This window comes from Rhododendron vialii, chromosome 7a (assembly GCF_030253575.1).
Source record: "Rhododendron vialii isolate Sample 1 chromosome 7a, ASM3025357v1".
Classification (NCBI taxonomy): Eukaryota; Viridiplantae; Streptophyta; class Magnoliopsida; order Ericales; family Ericaceae; genus Rhododendron; species Rhododendron vialii.
In genome coordinates, this window is record NC_080563.1 from 12,533,750 (window position 1) to 12,553,952 (window position 20,203).

Below are 20,203 nucleotides of genomic sequence, written 5' to 3' on the forward strand. Positions count from 1 at the left end.
GAACCCCACTATAAGTACCGATACACTTAATACCGACCGGAAGAAAAAAATCGCGCAAGTCAGCCACTGAGAAATCAACTTAAATCTGATATGTGTAAGTGATCGATCCAATCTTTCATTTTTTTCATTCAGTTTTCAAGCAAATCTTTGTTGCTTCAAATGTTTTCTAACCAATTTTTCTCAACTTGAAGTAAACCGTGATTTGAAACCGAAATTAACCTCGTTGTAGCCTAATGTATGGTTCGGACTTGTTAAGTTCTATGCATCTCGTGGATTGATTTGGTTCTCAAAATATTCAATCCGTAAATGTTCAATTCGTTTGATTTTGGTTTGCCAGTATGATGATTTGTCCCCCTCAGCTTAATTGCTGAGCAGGTTTTGATCATAAGTTGTCATTTTTTGTGCTCTTTTTACTGCAAATTTACATTGGTATGCTTGGTTGGCTCCTAGCCAACCAAGCCAAATCCGTAAGCGTTAGTTGCCGAGTAGGTTTTCATAAGTTGTCATTGTTTGTGCTCTATTTACTACAATTTGCATTGATGTGCTTGGTTGGCTCGTTGCCAACTAACCTCAATTTGGCTTTGGCTTTGGCTTTAATTTAAAATAAAAAAATGGTAAAGAATTTCCAGTGATCAAGCTATTTCATATTAGTTGTTAACCACCGACTCATCTAAAAGTTTAAGCTATTAGTGAGAGAGACAATTTTATTATTTATACCATCAACACGCCTCCTCACTTGTAGCCAGGCTCTTCTTCATAAGTGGGCTAAACATGTATAAATATTTTAACATTAGGTAGGAGGTGAGATTCGAACACATGATCTATTGCCTGTTTTGATACCATATTAGGTTGTTAACCATCAACTCATCTAAAAGCTTAAACTGTTAGAAAGAGAGACAATTTTATTTTTTCAGTAGTATATTCTCAACATGCTCCCTCACATGTAGTTAGACTCTGGTCCATAAAGCGGGCTAAACACGTGTAAATTTTAATCATTACGTAGACAGTGAGTTTCGAACCCAAGATCTATATATTGCCTGCTCTGATACCATATTAGATTGTAAACACCAACTTACCTAAAAGATTAAGCTATTAGCGAGAGGAGCAATTTTATTATTTATACATTCAATACGTCAAACGTCCTTTTTCTTTTTATATTTTTACTTTTGCATTGTAACATTTTCAAAAACGGTTCGTCCTTTAGTACAAGGAGTTTTCTTAGTGCGCTAATTAATGCACTACGAAAATGTAGTACTTGTGAATTGATTTTATCCAGATTACATCATTGTGATCCGAACCGTTCATTTCGATAAGTACATGGTCCCGATAGATTTTTTCATACAATATATTTTTATAATTATACTTATTGTTCATTTTGTATTATAAATATTGTTTGGCCAAGAGGCTCAACGTATCCAACCAATTTAATTTTTTCCCCCAAATGATCTACTCAGCAAGATCTTCAAGCTGATCAATAGTTCAATCAAAGTGATGAAATCCCGGTGAAGCCTACCAAGGCACACTACGACCCCTTAGTGCACTAAATCAATTTAGGTTATGCATCACGGGAACTTCTTGTCCAGTGCCTTCTCTCTCATATATTGTAGAACGTTATCGTACTTAATCACTGTTCAATTTTGCCCTTTTCTTATTGTAGGTTTTTTTTTTTTGGCGGGGGGGTTGGTTATAATTTCTAAATCAATATTTCAAATAAGAACCCCTTTTTCCACCCTATAAAAACCCATCCAAATCCCTTCATCCACACAAGTACCCCCCCTCCAAACTACAACTTCTACTATCCAAAATTTTAGAAGTATTTTTTGTGGGTTTGATCAGAGATGGGTTCCAAGGGCATTAATGCATCACTCACTTTGTTTCTCTTGCTCAACCTTCTCTTCTTTACCTTTGTGAGTGCATGTGGGACTTGTCGATCAAACCCAAACCCAAGTCCAAACCCAAACCCAAACCCAAGGCCAAGTCCCAACCCTACTACTCCCAGTAGTGCCACTACTTGCCCCAGAGATGCCCTAAAATTAGGTGTCTGTATTGATTTGCTTGGTGGATTGATCAATGTTGTTGTGGGTACTCCTCCAACGGCTCCTTGCTGCAGTCTCATTCAAGGCCTTGCTGATCTTGAGGCTGCTGTTTGCCTTTGCACTGTCATCAAGGCAAATATTTTGGGCATCAACCTCAACATCCCTCTCTCCCTCTCCTTGCTTCTTAATGTTTGTGGGAAAAATGTCCCTCGTGGCTTCCAGTGTGCCTAAACCAAACTCCCATTTTATCAACCCGGATCGAAATCCTATGTATGTTAAATCCCAATAAATTACTTCAGAACGAAAATATATATAGGGAGACCGGATACATTCCAGATGGGGCAGAAACTGATATTTCTTAGCTTGGAACTTCTTCCTTTTTTGGATGTTTTTCTGTATGTTCGTAGCATTTGCGTGATGAATTCTGTGCTAAGAGTGTACGTATGGAGTACGCGCGTGTGTTTGAGATAACATCTCGTTTCCTTTGGGATGATATTGTTTGTGAAATTTGATGTTGTTCGTCCTAAATATTGCAGTGATTATTTTTATCATGGTTCGCTTATGCAGTAAGTGTAATCATTGTAACTTTACATGGAATGAAAAATTACTGGCTTGGATATGTTTATTTTTCTTGGTCCAAATGGAATTATGCTTTCTTCGGATACGAAAAAATGTACTCATTCAAAAAGTATAATAATGCTTATGATCAGTAAGTGTAATTATGCTTTCTTATGGTTCTTCATTTTGGAGACTCATAATAATATACTCATTCAAAAAGTCGTAAGTTAAGAGAATTTTACTATTCCCACAAACTCCAATCCGTATTCTCCATTTTCATGCTAAAACTTTATTTTAATTAAGCACGATCAATCCTTCTTTCTTTTCTTTTCTTTTTTCTGTTCAAAAAAAAAAAGAGAGATGCTTCTAATTCATATGATTAATATTACTAGATTCTTACGGTAAAAGTTAAATCTAATTTATAGATAAACACGCACAAAAAAGTGCAAGGATATACTTGGTATTCACGAATTTCATAACAAAAGCAGAAAGGGAAAATTAGGATTTGGACATCTCCATTTTGGAGAAATGAGTCTCCAAAAGTCCAGTGGATCTCCAAATTTGGAGACTCAAATCCAAGTCTCAATTAGGAGAATTAAAATGGAATATGGTTGAAATAGGCCAATCTCCATTTTAGAGAAATGGAGATGGGTTAGGGCATCTCCAACCCATATGCATATTGTTTCTTTATTTATCTTCTCCCTGCATCTCAATTGGAGAATATAGAATGTAATCTATATTCTGATATGGGATGGTGGTTGAATGGCCTTTAATCGGGGACATATTCAAGTTTCATTGAATGTAATCTTTTTTGTATTGCCTTTTTCTTTTTGGTCTTTTAAGGATTTCAATCTTTGAAGTCTATAATTGGCCCTCTCTCGATGTATCCTTTGTCGAGCTTTTAATAAAATTTTGTTGCCTATCAAAAAAAATTGGAGAATATAGAAAAGAAAGAAATTATTTAATTTTGAATATAAGTGACAATGATCGGAGAAAAAGTACTACTCGGAGTAAAATCAATGCTTCGAATGATGATGAAAAATAGAGATATCTCTATTTTATGATTGAAGTTAATAGTACATGTGAAATATTCTCAATTCACTTTCGTAATATAGAACTGTTTTCCCTCCTCAAACGAAATTTATTAATCTTTGAAGAAGGGAAAAAAAAGAGAGAGAGAGAGAGATTAAAATAGACCAATGGCACAACTGTAAGCGCTACCCAGGATCAGAAGAAGAGTTAGGACGCCAATCAGAACCCCGCCAAAAAAACGCCAAAATCGCAAAGAAAACCTATGCAAAAACTCCAATGCTCCTGCTAAAAACAACCCAGAACCAAGCAACCAGCCCGAAAATCAAATGAGACCGAAACGTTTTGACGAATGACTCTGACTGCATGCAATATGCCATTTGCATGTCTCCAAATAGAAAAAAAATTCAGTACCGAGCGGGTATATTCTACGTGGTGCCAGCTCAGTACTTCCGATCCGTCCAATACACTTTTGGACGGTTCAGATTGAAACCTTCTCACCCCTCCTCTTTCTCTCACATTTTTCTTTCTCCAAATTTAAACCGTCCAAAATCGCATTGGATGACTCGAATGTGCCGAGCGAGCACCACGTAGTACCCATTGGCACTGAAAAATTTCTCCCCCAGATACTACAAAAGTTGGTTTGAGCTAGAGACTATAATTTGTACGTAGCTAGTTCTAGGCTTGTAGCTCGTGGCCCATGGGCCTCCTTTAGATAGAAGAAAGTCTTTGACGTTTTGCAACCTACAGTCAAACCCGTGAATCAAAATCGGGTGATAATAATGCATCCTCACATGGAAAAAAGGAGAGAGAGATTTTGAAAAGGTAAAGATTCCAAACCTAATTGTTTTGATTTTGACTAGCGGAGGCTCTGAAAATGTCTGATATAATACTAATATTTGTCAATGGAGGTTCTGGCAATTGCACAGTTGCAAATAATATCTTGAGTGCGGTCTGCCTCGATGTATCTCTTGTTGAGCTCTAATAAAAATTTTATATTTATCAAATTGAGATTTGGCGGGTATGGGTTGTTAATTTCTTAGTTCCGACTTTGTCCTTTTGGTTTGCTCTCTTGAGTTTCGGTTTGTTTCTTTTGGTATTAAGTTTTTATGTTTGTTTGGATTGTTTCATCGGATGTTTCGGTATTGTTTTTTATTGTGGTGTTTTGGTTCTTGGGTGGCGTACGCTGGTGTGGCCGTTATCCGTTAAATCTTTGTAATCTTTTTCAAAGATTTGTAAAATATTTTTTGCTGATCAAAAAAAAAATTCGCACAGTTACAAATAAGGTTGGACTAATTTAACTCTCTTTTATTTTGTGTCTTTATTTTCATTGTTGCTGAAGTTGTTTGAATAGTTGCTCAAAAAAATTTAATTTTTTTATTAGTCTATAAAAAGATTAAAAAGAGATAGAAAAAGGAAAAAAAAGGAAAAAAAAAATCTATACACTAGACTTGGGGGGAAAATTAAGGAACAAGCAATATATATGTGTGTGTGTGTGTGTGTGTTTCGGCTTTTTTTTTCTTCTTCAGATTGGGATATTAAATTAGCTAGCAACTAAAAATTCATCTCAAATTTCAATATATTTCTTAGAACTTAAGCATGAACAGAGATTAACCAAGGCAGATTGCATACATTCAAACTTTCAATAGGCTCAATTGTTACAGAATAAAAGAAACAACCCAACAATTTCAAATACTCCCAAAAACATGCATTCTACATTACGAAGAAGAAAGATATACGAAAGTCGTATTTCTTATTAGGATCAAATCTAATAATATCAACTGACCAATAACAAAAAAAAAATTTACTTGTAAATAGCTACAAATGCATCATCAATAATAAATAAAAGAGTATATATAATAGATAAATTGAAGCCATAGTAACATTCTATACATTGAAACTACACCATGCTGAAGGTACCAGCATCCAAACAAAGACATGTTTCGAATGAACATTAACCTTCTCAAATTCTCATACCAAAAAGTGTCCTCGATAACACACCTAATGCGCACGCTTAAAAACTGCAATGTCATTGCCATAAGCAGCAAACGTGTAGTCCCGATAGGAAGCAAGAGCGCGTATCTTCTTTTCTTAGGCATTAGAGGACCTTAGCCAAAATTTTCGGTGGATCGAGCTCAGTTAGAAAAAAGGATAGCTAAAGAAACAAAAGCGTTACTAAAAATCAAATATAATCCCAAATAATTCTATCCGTCAAAGCAACAGGCACGCAAAGATATGAACACACACACACTATCAACCAAACTCCGATTACTGGTATCAGGTAATCTATTATACTCTGGCACATGTGAATATATTGTATTCTGTTATGTTTGGTTACATCTTCATCGTCACCAAAAAATTCTTTGCAACAAAAACACTGAACCATGTGGTAGATGCGTGCAAAGCAGCATAAGGTAGATTGATTAACGTGAAAAAAAAAGAAAAAAAAAATCAATGAAACAAGAATACCACAAGAATAAACTTTTTACAGCGACCTTAATTAGAAATCATGGTTTCCATGGTCTTGAATCTTGATCATATCAAAAGCAGTTCTTACAAATTCAACAAGTTAGCCTTAACACGAGTAATCCGTTGAAATAATAAATTCATAAATTCATGTTCTGAAGGTCTTCGATCATATATAGTTCATATCATTAATCTTACAATTACAAAACTTAGCCTGCAGAGTTTAACAAAGTGAATACTGCTCAAAAGCACAGCAGAAGAACACATGCATACAGGAATACATAAACACATACATGAGGACAACATATATAAATCTGAAAATTAACCAAAATGCTAAAAGATGTTAACAGCTGCGAAAGTACGAAATTAATGAAGTCTTACCAACGAGCACCAAATTCAGCTTAGCACACTGCAAAAGACAAAACAAAACAAAAAAATATCCATATCGAAGAGCAAACAAGTATAATCTATCCCAACTGAGCTAGAATAACGAGTTTTCAACGACCTGCACGATAAAAAATAACAAAAAAAAACCAGGGTATATCTAGATTACGGAGAGGAAAAAGAAAGTGAAATTACGTTGTAAATCTGCCATGCTTTGCCGACGCTGACGGTGACGAAGGTCTCGGTGCCTAATCTTTGCACAGAGAAAGGAACGCTGCTCGTAATGTATCCGATTGCTCTAGACGGCTCAAATATTCCCATTCTCTTTTTCTCAGGAGAGAGAGAGAGAGAGAGAGAGAGAGAGAGAGAGAGAGAGAGAGAGAGAGAGAAGTTTCTCCCGGATTTTTTGGCCGTTTTTACTCAGTTTTTAGGGTTTTGGAGCGCAAGGGGTTTTAGACACGAAGAAGATGGTCGTGACGACGCCGTAATTGGTTTCCGTAGTGGAGTTCCGGTTTTGGGCAAAGTTCCTTCTCAGCGTTTGATCGCTTCAATTGATCTTGGCCGTTCTTGGCCGTAATTGTTAGTTTTGAGTCAAAATTTTGTGCATTAATTATTGATTCATGTCGACGAGAGAAAATCGGAAAAGTAAAAAAAATTTACTTTTACCCAAATATTGTTTGAAATATCCAAAATAAAAAGCCGAATTTTAAACTTTATCTTGGATATTTCCGAAAAAAATTTGGATAAAAGTAAAAAAAAAATTTGATTTTCCGATTCCTCTTATCGAGACAAATCAATAATTCACAAAAATTTAACGCAAAACTAACAAACACCCAAAAAATTTGAATAAGGGCAAAACAAAACAAAAAAATCACGAAAAAACTTAGGAGAACAAGGCCCTAGTAAGAAAATGAGGAACAAACTACTCGTGCTTTTGCCACTGCTTAGATTGCTGAGAGGTTGCCAATAAACGTAAAGTTTTCGGCTGATTATGGGTTTCGAGATTTTAAATAAAAAGATACTATGGCTCAGCTTATGCAGAATGGGAAAACCAGACCCAAAATCAAAATGGGTGGCGTGATTTGGAGGAACTTATGTCCCCTAAAAATTGAAGTTTTCGCCTGGCAGGCCGTCCAAAATAGAATAGCAATAATCTATTTTGTGCAGCAGAGGAATCCTTGCGTAATGATATATGATCCTTGTCCTTTTTGCTCTCTACATATTGAGTCACCAATGCATTTGTTCCTGTTTTGCAAATTTTCGTGGCAGCTTTGGTCCTCAATCATTAGGTGGTGGTACACAACATGGGTTTGCCCCGGTTCTTTAACTTTCCTCATGAATGGATGGTTTTCTCACAAATTTTTAAGAATTTAGAAAAGTTCTACTGCAAGACATGTTTTTTTCAGTCTTGTGGACCCTTTGGAAAGCAAGAAATGACTTTATTTTCAACAATGTCTCAAAAGATGTGGAAGAGTTGAGAGCATCAGCAGTGGAATAAGCAAATGTGAATAATCAAAACACGCCACATCAGATTTTGATTATCCATTTAGAGGTTGCTAAAGTTAGCAATATTAAATCCCACATTGGTTATTTTTTGCCCACAATCAAAACCAATGGGCCCTCCAAACTTTTTTCCTTCATTTCACGCATATTTTTTGAAAAAAACGATTTTTGAAGGAAAAAAAACAGTTTATGTTAGAAACAGTTTAAAAAAAAAGTTTTTCGCAACAAAAAACAATTTTTCAAAAAACACACTTTGTTCATTTAAAAACTGTAAATACAATTTTGAAAAATTTTAAAAGAATTATATTTACACAAATAGTTTTGAAATTTTAAAAACTATAAATACAGCTTTTTAAAAACAGATTTTGTGTAAAAAACAGTTTTCTATAAAAGAGTTGAGAAATTTCAAAAACAGATTTTTGAAAAACACACTTTATTTACTTATAGTTATTTAAAAAATTTGAAAAAATTGCTTTTTGTAAAAAAAAAGTTTCTGAAAAAAACAGAAAAAAAAATCTGAAAGTTACAGTTTTTTAAAATTATTTTTTGAAAACATTGTTGAGAGAGAGAGAGAATGGAAGAGAGAAGGTTTTTGTGTAATGTTGGTATACTTGATTGAGAGATAAAATTTGGTTATTGACAAAATATTGCTAGCTTTGATTATTGAAGAATCAAAATTTGATGAGTTGTTAAGAGGTTGCTAGATTTGGTTATTCTAATGTGAACACTTTTTTGATCCAACATTATTAACTTTATCAATTTTTTGTTTTGCTTATTCCACTGTAGATGCTCTAAGTGACTTGGTTAAGACTAGAATAGTTTTTGGATAAAATGAAAGTTTGACATCAAGGATTATTCCATTGAGGATTTCAAGAGGAGCTTGGATGGAATTAGGAGGATCAAAATTTAGCATATGAATATGATATTGTGATTGTATTTTTTGGGTACTTTATTAGATGTCTTTCTTTTTGTCTCTCCCTCCGGGATTGTGGTATGCACATGATAGTATTAGGACATAGGTGTCAATCTCGTTGGGATGTATGTTTCTAGTAGTGATGCATTCTTACTTGATAAGCGCGTAAATATTGACATTAGTGCCTACTAATTTATCTTTGTTAAGTCCCATTATATTATTATTCGGAGCTTAATGCTTAATTTGTGTATTGTAGGTATTTGGAGGATTTAGTACAAAAAGCGCGAAATTAAAATATTATACGGTGATTGAGGCTGGTCTGTTTGAATATCAATACAGAGTCAAGAATTTTGCTATGATCTTAATTAGTCTATGGGCATGACTACCTAGGATAATAATGGCAATTCAATTGGGAATTAGGTCGGTCAGTATAATAATGGCAATTCAATTGGGAATTAGGTCGGTCAGTAGAAGCGACCCACTGCTGGGACTTAGAGCTAAAAAGAAGAGAAGGGTTTTTTGCCCCATATATATACTGATTCCCACGGACGAAGGACGGGGTGCTGCGAAGTTTTTTTTCTAAAGATTGTTTACTTTTCTTCCAAGTTTTTTTTCTTTAAGTTTTGAAATTTTGTTCAAATACTCGTATTTTAGTAATTCGTTTTAATTTATGTTCTTAATAAAAGTTATTCACTGGTATTTGATTAATTTTATATTTCTTGTTTGTTTTTCATCTCTCATAATAGAAGCATATTTCAAATTAAGGTTTCTTTTTTTTCATGCATAATGATTAGTGAGTAATCGTATAGGTAGGATCGCGGGGTGATTACCATACCGTGACCAGTTTGGGTACTGTTCCTATTTTCAAACAATAAAAAAACGATTTTAGATTGAAAAAAATACTTCCGGTAGACGAACCCGGACATTGTCGGAGCCGATGTGAACAGGGGAATGAGGGTTCAAAACTCATTCTCCGCTACGCATGGGTAAACGGCGACCCTAAGGTTTCGCATCTTGCAGGGTTTCTTTATCAATATAAAATTGAACGTTTTTAAGAACACCGAATGGAGCATGTTAATTCAGACCGGTTACGAGTGCTATGAACCCTACGACTGTACCTTTCTTTTAATTATTTGAAAAATACAATCAATTTCTATGTTTTAGTTAATCAACATCAAACTACAAGGGGTAGCCTGTTTAAATTATAAAAATCCGAGTTTTTAGTCAGCACACATCACCGTCTTTGTGGATTCAACTCCAGTCTTACCGGATATTATGTTACGTCAGTTTTAGCCCTACGCTTGGGGCAACCCATTATTTTAGGACTAGAAAATCGTCAAGCATTACTCTTTCCCTTGATCGATGTACCCTTTCAAGTTTTAAATAAAATTTCTCTTTGGCCAACAAAAAAAAAAAAAAAGAAACTCTAACTACTTGAATAGAAGGTAAAAGATTTTTCCTCTTTTCTCTTTCGAGATTTTTCCACATTTTTCTTTCAGCTTTTTGAGAATGTTTAATCACATTTGTGGCTTAGGGGTTGTTTGGCTAAATAATCTAGAATGGATTATTTTTTATCCTTATTCAAAAAAATTCGCATTTGTTAGTTTTTCGTAAATTTTTTAAAGATTATTGCTTCGTCATGACGAAAGGAATTTAAAAAGTAAAAAATAACAATCAAAACTCAATTTTTTTTTAACAAAGACGAAAAAATTGGATAATTGGCTTATTTTTATCTTAATTCAAAAAAAATTGAGTTTTGGTCATAATTTTTTGCTTTTTAGATTTCTCTCATCATGACGAAGCAATAATCCAAGCCAAGAGTAATTCGTAGCAGGCCAAGTGTAATTCGATGTGGCCAAGTACAATTTGATACAGCCAAGAGCAATTCGTAGCGGCCAAGTGCACTTAGATGCGGCCAAGAGCAATTTGTAGTGGCCAAGTGCAATTTGATGTGGCCAAGAGCAATTCAATGTGGCCAAAAAGAATTCGTAACGGCAAAGTGCAATTAGATGCGGTCAAGAGCAATTCTTAGCGGCCAAGTGCAATTTGCAATTTGATGCGGCCAAGTACAATTTGATGCGGCCAAAAGCAATTCGTAGTGGCCAATTCGATGCGGCCATGAGTAATTCAACGAAAAATTCACAAAAACTAGCAGATAAATAAATACATAAATAAGAACAAAAAATAATCCACAATGACTTTTTAAGCGGAACATGACCTTAGAAAACACTCCAGTTGGATCCTCTCAGTCATCTCGATAGCGATGTAGGAATATTGATATTGCTTCCAATGGAGGATTAAAAATGGTAAGCACAAGTGGGGACGGAATTAAAAACACTAGTATGTCATTTCGAGTTACGCAATGCTGAGTGGTTAAAATACAATGAAAGATTAATCGTTGGGTGTGTGACAAATTGGGTGAAATCGTGTAACGATTCTCTCCATCTTTGTATAATATTGTTCGCTTTGGACTCCTAAAGCCCATAGACTTCCCAGTAGGTCACCCATCCCTATGTGAAGTTCCTATGTGCTTTGACCCGCCCTCACGGCTTTAAAAGACCTTGTACAAGTAGGAGGGATCTTTTCTTATAAACCATGACTTGCCCCCTCCCGTCTGGACGGAGCCTGCTATCCTGCAGTATCGCCGACCATCGGAAAGCAGGTGTCACAAATCGTGTTGGCCCTCATCAAATTCAGTTTGATTAAAGATTTCTTGCAATATTTATTTATGGTTCTCTCTTAAAAGATTGCTCAAAAAGATCTCATAGCCCTGTACTGAAACTAGTTGGGTAAAATTCCGATATATACTTAAACTCATTGCAGCTAGTACCATCAAATTAGGCATAAAAAATGGCATTTGTTCTTAAAGCACCTGAAAACGTTAAAAAGTAGTAGTACACCTACGACACACACACACACACACACACAAAAAAAAACCCCTAAAAAATGGTCTTCTAATTTTAATTTTGATAACTCGAGTATGTAAGCCAATACTGTGAAGATTTGCACCATCTTGAGACCAATGGATGTTTTGGATAACCACTCTCTATTTTCAGTTAGAAATCCCATTGGCGAAACTAGAAACAGAAGAAAAAATGGGTCTCTTACTGTGGATGTTTTGGATACTCACTTATTCTTTGCTAATGATCTGATTCTTTTTGGGCAAGATAACCTTACTACTTGCAATACTATGATGGGAGTGATTAATGAGTTTTGTTGTATGTCTGGCCAAACCATTAGTCTTGCTAAATCCAAGCTTTACGTTTTCCCAAATGTTTCTAGAAATAAAGTCAGAAGATTGAGTGTTGCGAGCGGCATTCCCCTCACTAATGACTTGGGCAATTACTTGGGCATTCCCCTCCAGCATAAAAGAGTATCTAAAGATCACTTCAACCACATTTTGGAAAAAATCCAAAAGAGACTTTCTTGTGTGAAATCGAATACTCTTATGTTGGCTGGGAGAGCTACTTTAATTCAATCATCTGCTTCACCTATCCCTAGTTACACTATGCAAACCATGAAAATTCCTGCTAGTGTGTGAAAAAATTGATCTTCATAGAAATTTTTTGTGGGGAGACACGCCTGACAAAAAAAGAATCCATCTTGTCAATTGGAACAAAGTCTGCAAAGGTAAGGAAAATGCTGGTTTGGAGATAAAAAAAAGCTAGAGATCAAAATCTTGCCCTGCTTTCCAAACTGGGTTGGAATTTGTCTAATAAGGAGGTGAATCTTTGGATGGATATTATGCATGACAAATACTTGAGAAATCATAGCCTTGCCTCCTGGCCCAAAGAGAGACCTGCATCCTTCACTTGGAGGAGTATCATAAGTACTATTGACGTGCTTAGGGCTGGTATCAAGTGGGTGATAGGGGATGGCAAAAAGGTGGACATATGGTTGGATTGGTGGTGTGGATCTACTTCCCTTGCCTATATCCTGGGGAACATACTAACTCTAATTCTACTGTGAGTACTCTTATTGTTAATGGGAGATGGCATTTGGATAATATAGCCCACATTGTGGATTGTAACATCCTGGAGATTATCCAAAATATTCCCCTTCCCCTTGTTACTCAAGCCTCTGATCATCCTTTTGGGAAAGGATCCCCGCATGGGAATTTTTCTGTTTCTGCTGCTTATAGAATGATTAATGGACAGGACTCGGACACGAATGGTTGGAAATGGTTTTGGAAACTCAAAATACCTGAAAAATTAAAAACTTTTATTTGGACTATCCTTCATAATAAACTCCCTACCAACCTTCTTCGTGCTCAACGTGGCATGACCACTCTGGACTCCTGTCCTAGGTGCAATGATGGTCCTAAAGACATTAATCATCTCTTCAGAATCTGTTTTAAAGCAGTGGATCTTTGGGGAGCTACTACTTTTGGGCAGAGCATGAGAGGAAATTTGGACGCCTCCTTTGTGGACTGGTTTGGGAAAAATCTTAGGAATACCAAACTTATTGGCATTAGTAATAAGATTCCTTGGAACATTTTATTCATTACTACCATCTGGCAAATCTGGAAAGATAGAAATAGAAAGAGTTTAGATAATTTGGATAACAATACAAATGTCAGTTCCAAGGCTTCTTACAAGTATGCTGTTAGAGATTGTGGAGGCATTCAAATCCCCTCTTATGACTGACCAACGGAACTCCAAATTAACAAAGTGGGTATCCCAAATTCAGGTAATACCAAGTTGAATGTGGATGGATGCTGGTACAACGCTGAAAGAAATGCTGGAATATGAGGTATATTTCAGGACAGCAATTAATGGCACCTGGACCTTGGGATTTTATGGCAATACGACTGTGGAATCAAGCACGGCAGTAGAAATATGGAGTATCTACAGAGGGCTCACCATTATTCTCGAGAGGGGTCTGGCAAACGTGGACATAGATCTGACTCGCTTGTAGCTGTGAATCTCATCAATGAGGGAAATCCATGAAATCATCCACTAAGCATAATTATCAATGATGCAAAGATGCTCCTACACCAGACTGAGTCAAGGCTAACTCATATATAGAATAGCAAATTAATGTGCGGATCATCTCGCTAGAGTGGGCGCTGAACAGAATGAAAGTCTTTTTGTCCTTGACAAATCCCCTGTATCCGTTAGGGAGTTCCTAATTCGTGATTGCCTAAACATTAGGCAGATCCTTGACTAGATGTTTTTTCCTTTGTTGTGTTTGTGTAGTTTGATCTCGTACTTACTAGCATTACTAGCACTTCTGATGCTTGCTCTCGCTCTGGTTTAATATATTTGAATTTCCACTTGACCAAAAAAACAAAAGAAATCCAAGATCCAAATAAAGCATAAAAGCATTAGAAGCCAGCTCTGATTCGACTACAAACCCAAGTTGTCCAAACTCAAAAATATGACTAGGCTCAATAACTATAAACACCGGCAACATCGACTATTAAGTCAATCAACGAATCACACAACACAAAATTAAGGTTCTGAATTCTTGTCGTCGCTCGGTAATCTCAACCTGTGATAATCAACTTCAACACAAAAGTTCCATTGCCTCGTCGATATCTGGACGAGAAAGGTTAGGTGTTATAAACCCAGAAGATGAAAAGTGTTCAGTTGAAGGAGCTAGCACGGGTTTTTCCGAATGAGGATTCCTAGCTCGTCAGATTGTCAAACTTTGCAAAATTGTGAGGCTTGATAACAATGTAGAGCTTCAGAAAAGCAAGATGAAACTTCCTCATTCAGTTGTCACACTCTTTGCGAGATTGCGAGGTTGGTCAAATACTGAGATAAAAAGTGAGGTTTTTTTTTTTATCGTCAGCTTTAAAAAAAAAAAAAAGGTGATAGTTAATGGAAACTTTACGGATAACATTAATCCAGCTGACAATTGATTATCCTCGTCCTCATAGGAGTACATTTTTATTCAAATATGTTCACTAAAACTAACAAAAATTAAATTGTAAAATTCCATTTCTTTTTGGTCTTGAGGACGTATATTGAATTAAAGGGCATTTTGTGGACTGACGATGTTGTTGGGTTATTTTCGGCACAAATGGTAACGTGTTAATTCATTTCTAGAATAAACCCAAATCGAAAATTAATTCAACAACATGCATGCCCTCGTATTCATCAAGAAGCCAAATCATATAACACAAAACAAAAACCACATTCAACTTACAATATTTATCTAGCAAGAAAGAAGAAAAAAAAAACCGACAACCACACCCAGAGGAACCCAAGTTACTGTCCGATATTGGCAGATACATGAAATACAGATACAAAAAACGATGACTGATATACAAGACGTCGGAATGAACTACACAAGAGGTGGACACAAGAAACCAGGCGGCGGAGTAAGCCCACAAGTAGCAAGCACCTGAAGAGCAAGAGGAAGGAATATGTTGAGGTTGAGAAGCTTAAGCCTTATGGTAGTGCAAAGGCAAATAGCTGCTTCCAGCTCAAGCAACCCTTTAAGCACTGGGCAACACACATTCTCAACCGGGTCCCCTATCCCAATATGCACCAACCCTCCAAGCACGTCAACACACAACCCTAATTTAAGCGCGTTGATTGGGCATTTCGGTTGGGTGGCAGGCGTTGGCGGTGGGCTGACACCTGGCCTCCCTCTGCCTCCGCCACCTCCTCCAGGAGGACCGCCGGAAGGAGGTCCTGGCGGTCCCCAGTAAGGCGGATAGGGAGGAGTGGTTCCCGGAGGCGACACTCCCGGAGGGTTTATTATAGGAGGTAATATGCCCGGGGGATTGTAAATTGGCGGAGTTGTAACCGGCGGTGGTGGTGAAGTTCCTGGCGGTGGTTTATGCGAAGGCGGCGACACCTTGGGCCGCCCTCCGTGGGGCGGCGGGTGGGGCCGGGGAGCGCTTGGTGGGTGGGGCCGGGGAGTAGAAGGCGGGCTAAGGCAGTGGTGAGGCGGTTTGGTTGGTGTAGGGCAACACCCACCACAAGCAAGTATGGGTGGTGGCGAAATCAACATGAACAACATGCATATGAAGAACATTGGTATCATGACCTTAGAACCCATTAGTCCTTAGCAGCTAGGGTTCCTAAAGGTTTTCTTGGTTTCTATACCTTCATTTTTGGGGGGAGGTCTTGATGTGTTTTTGATGTTATAGTTTTTATATATAGCTGAATTCTATGAACAACCCGTGAGTTGTTTTCCATGAAATTTAAACAAAGGACAATATTGTGCTAGATAGGAGTACTGGAAGGACAATATTTTGATGACTCCAAAGAGTTCCAAAGCTGAACAATTTGGAGGGTTCCATTGGGGATTCCAAAGCAACATCCGTGACCCGGTGGGCTGATCGATCAGTTCAATCCGTGAAGCGGTCCTCTTTGGTTTCAGAAAGCATAGTGAAGCTTGCACGGATTTCCATGGGCTAAGCTGGCTGTTTGCAGTAGGGGTGCGCATGGGTCGGACGGGTCGGGTTCGGCCCCGAATCCGAATCCGACCCGACTAGACGGTTATCACTTTTTTGGGACCCGAACCGAAGGAGGGGGGATACCCGTCCGTGTAACTGATTTTTTTGGTCGGGTCGGGTCGGGTTTTGGTCGGGTCGGGTCCGGCCAAAACCGAAGTAGGCTATATGAATTCGTGCCTTTTGGTCGGGTCGGGTAAGAAAAAACAGCACCCCGAACCGAAAACTGATTTTTTTGGAAAAGTGTACCCGTACCCGACCGAACCATATGTTCGGCCCCGCCCGAAACCCTTCGGGTCGGGTCGGGTCGGGTCCGTCGGGCCTCGGCTTTTTTTTTGCACACCCCTAGTTTGCAGTATATAGTTTTGCTCTCTTGCAACCAGCAGGGCCGCAGACGAGCAAAATCGAGCTGAGCTTTAGAAAGTTCAAGTTTATTTGTTAAGCTTTTAGCGAGCTCGAGCTCAATAAAGATTTTACAAGCCAAGTTCGAGCCGAGTTTGTCTAGGTTTATGTCGAACTCTGGTCACGTTCTTTAACTAGTCAAAATATCAGTATTTATGCTCTCGTGCAATCCAGATTTGTAGATAAAAAATTTATTTTGTACATATATAAAAATGTCATACATGTATAAGATTATAAAAACATATATAATTATTAAGTACAAGAAACGTACAAGTTTATATATGTCATACTTCAGATTCGAGAGTTTAATCAAAATCGAATATTATCAGGTTCAAGTTCGACTTATTTATTAAACAAGCCTAAAAAATTAAGACTGGTGTTCAACTTGTTTGGTAGACCGAATAGAACTCGAACGCAACTTTACTTAATCGATTACAGTTCACGAATTGCTCAGTTCATTTGCACCCCCTCAGTTGCAAGTTTGCAACATTTTCCTTAGTTTCCAGTTTGATCTGGAGCTTGATTTCTTGGTTTTTAATTGATCGATCTGAAATTAATTTGGGCTGTCATTTTGAGAAGCGATCTTCAGTGGATTTGAGTCCACGGGATTCTAGAATAAATGGGCTTAAATTTGACTGCTGAAGATTGATGGAGCCTTTAGTTGTTTGCAGTTTTTGGTTCCTGTATACTTCCTCCGGTTGGCTCCTTGCCAACTTTATATATTTCGTTTTCCTTATCGTTTGGGGTAGCATATGTTTATCGGGGGCTTGGTGTCAGCTTAGGTATGATGCTTTTGCCTCGTTCTAATGCCGTTTGTGCTCTTAATCTCTTTGATCTTTGTAAACATCTCAAATGATTAATACCCCGATTCATTTCTCACATTTCAAAAAAAAAAAAGATTGCATATGATGTTTTATACTAATGAAAAAATTAATGCCCAACATACTTTAGGGGACACTTGAAGTACCAGTCCATACTTAAGTCACATGAATTGCGTGCGTGAGCAGAAACGCGTGCATGAAAGCCTCTTTGAAACACATTAACCTTTTAAATTCGCAAGAGCAATGATTAAGAGAGCGAACGCATACACGACACTTTGAAAGATTATGCGACTTAACGTCTAGATGTACCTTGATGGTTTTCCGGGTGCGACACGAGCGGGTCGGGCCACCTGAAAGCAGGCCCGCCCAGAGTTTGTTACGAGAGAGAGTTGCCCAATCTTTTCTGGGCCTGACCTCTCAGCCCATGTTGTTTACTGTACTTCAGTCCCTCTGGGCCCATCTAGATCAGTTACGGCTTGATTTACAAAATATGAGCCTGCTTATTTTTTGGCCGAGGCTGAGCGAGAAAAATTATTCCATGTCCATGGGGTACCATGTGGCAGTGTCTCAAAGGCACCAAATAGTCTCTCGGTTGAGGGATTCTGTAGCTAAAGTTCTTAGGATGTGTCTAGATCGAGCATTTATGTACTAGCAATTTATTGATTTGAGGGAAAAGGAAATGCAAGGGCAACGTAACAGTAACTTATGAACTACGTACATAGTCTTTTCCGTTGACAAATTGTCTATATTCTCTTCTGCATTTCTAAAAAATCCTTACAAGTACTTGATCCAAACACAACCGTGATTTCATTTTTTGCCTACGCCTGGACTCGAGTTTGAACTTAAATTGAGTACTCAAGGCTCGATATATGAGTGTTAGGTTGAATCGACGAGAGATGAATCCAAAAATCTGCTCTCTAGCTATATAGGCCCTCAATATTCTGAAATGCCTTGGCTGCAATCAAAAAGTCTCAGCTTCTTTCCTCCCTAGTTTTTTGGGATCGGAAGGAAAGAAGCCGAGACCTTTTTTTATTACAGTCAAGGCATCTCGATATTCTGAGCAGCGGCCACTTATTCAACCATTGATTATAGGAACCCTAAGTCTTTTCTGACTTTATCAAGTTGCTTGGCTTGAACCCACCTAAATTTCAACACTAGATTATTCTTTGGCTTAAACTAATAATCCATAAAAGTTGACTATGTTAAAAAGTAAAAGTCAAAGAAGCATCGAAATGGAGCCGTGAAATTATTAGAGAAAATAGGACTGTAGATATAAACGTGATAAAAACTTGAACTACACACACTAAAACATAGTACATTTGACAATACCTCAAAAACAAAACAACCATAATCTCAAAACCAAATACTACCACACATGCACCAACATAAACAAAAACAACTTATACAAACCTTTTAGGAAGGAGGAGAGACAATATTAATGTCATATTATGAGAGAACAAAATGCAGCTTATATAGTTGTTTAACTGCATTCGAAGCCGCTCGGGACGGTCTTTCCGCAGTAATTGAGAAGCAAGCTCAAGGAAACTGGAATGTTAAGATTGATTCCCAACACACTGGCTTTGATGGCAGTGCAAAGGCAAACAGCCGCTTCAAGATCGACCAACCCCTCGATGAGGGAGCAGCACGGGGTCTTCGCTGGGGACCCGACGACAAGGTGAATCAAGTCGTTCAGCAAGTTGGCACAGACGCCCAGTTTCAGGGTGTCTTTAGGGCAAGTGGCCTTGGGCGGCGGCGTGGGTGGGGTGACCTTGGGCGGCGTGGGTGGGGTGACCTTGGGCGGCTTGGGTGGGGCGACCTTAGGCGCCGGCGGGGAGGGCTTGTGGTGGTGCTTGGGGGGTTTTGGTGATGGTGGGCATGAGATGGGCACATGAGTGGAAGTGACTAGAGTGAAGAAGAGGAGGAGGTTGAGGGAAAGGAGAAGGGCAGTTGTTGCTACAGCCTTTGAAGCCATTTTCAAATACAGCACAAAAAGATAAGTTGGATTTTGTTTGTGAGTGTTAATTGGTGGTGTGGAAATGGAGAAGTGGGCTTGGGTTTTATAGATGAAGGCTGGGCGGGGTCCTTTTTTGTTTTACTCTTTCTTCTTTTTAATGTTCTGCCTCTTTTGCCTGTTGAAGGGAAAAAAAGAAAGTTTACCCCCACAGCTTTGTTTTATCGTTCCCCCACCACTCTCAATCTCAAGTGTTTTGGGCGGTTCAAATTTTTTAAAAGATTCTTATAAAAACCGAACCATTGATTGCCGAGACGGACGGTGAAATTGAGTGCTACGGTGAAACAGAGCAGGTAGAATAGCACCGTACAGGAAAAAAATGCCTACACAAATAATGACTGCACAAAATTTCATAAAATAATCGAGCCTTCCTCTCCTTTTTTTTAAATTAATATTAAACATTTATTATTGCAAAATCATATTTCTAAAATTATTAGTATTACATTTATGTAATTCCGACAATTATATAAGTCCAATAAACCAAAGGGCAGTTCGCACAGTGCCATTCTCCAGGCAACTATCTAAGAGCTCAGGAAGCGTTTGGTCCGGATGCAACTCACACCCGCATCTGCATGTTATCAATTCCTCTGTCGGCCAGTCTGTACGGGACTTTTTATCGATTTTAATTGGCCTACCCCTATGGTGTGAGATTGGTCCATATCTTGAATG

At 37.8% G+C, this 20,203-nt stretch overlaps 4 protein-coding genes across 4 annotated transcripts; 1 reads left to right on the forward strand and 3 right to left on the reverse strand.

Moving 5' to 3' along the window:
* The first annotated feature begins 1,748 nt into the window (after positions 1 to 1,748).
* On the forward strand, positions 1,749 to 2,655 carry LOC131332802 (14 kDa proline-rich protein DC2.15-like). The gene has a single exon (XM_058367099.1). The coding sequence runs from the start codon at positions 1,839 to 1,841 to the stop codon at positions 2,265 to 2,267; it is 429 nt and encodes a 142-aa protein (XP_058223082.1). The 5' UTR covers positions 1,749 to 1,838; the 3' UTR covers positions 2,268 to 2,655.
* A 1,483-nt stretch (positions 2,656 to 4,138) lies between these two features.
* LOC131332664 (uncharacterized) lies at positions 4,139 to 6,998 on the reverse strand. Its single transcript, XM_058366962.1, has 6 exons — positions 6,669 to 6,998; positions 6,471 to 6,498; positions 5,583 to 5,730; positions 5,432 to 5,441; positions 5,256 to 5,336; positions 4,139 to 4,252 (listed from the first exon to the last, which is right to left on the reverse strand). The coding sequence occupies exons 1-6, from the start codon at positions 6,792 to 6,794 to the stop codon at positions 4,139 to 4,141; spliced, it is 507 nt and encodes a 168-aa protein (XP_058222945.1). The 5' UTR covers positions 6,795 to 6,998.
* Positions 6,999 to 14,961: 7,963 nt separating this feature from the next.
* Positions 14,962 to 16,063, reverse strand: LOC131333099 (36.4 kDa proline-rich protein). Its single transcript, XM_058367437.1, has one exon. It carries the CDS (start codon positions 15,901 to 15,903, stop codon positions 15,181 to 15,183), a length of 723 nt encoding a protein of 240 aa, XP_058223420.1. The 5' UTR covers positions 15,904 to 16,063; the 3' UTR covers positions 14,962 to 15,180.
* A 2,706-nt stretch (positions 16,064 to 18,769) lies between these two features.
* On the reverse strand, positions 18,770 to 19,636 carry LOC131334417 (pEARLI1-like lipid transfer protein 1). The gene has a single exon (XM_058369410.1). It carries the CDS (start codon positions 19,493 to 19,495, stop codon positions 19,004 to 19,006), a length of 492 nt encoding a protein of 163 aa, XP_058225393.1. The 5' UTR covers positions 19,496 to 19,636; the 3' UTR covers positions 18,770 to 19,003.
* Between the last annotated feature and the right edge of the window lie 567 nt (positions 19,637 to 20,203).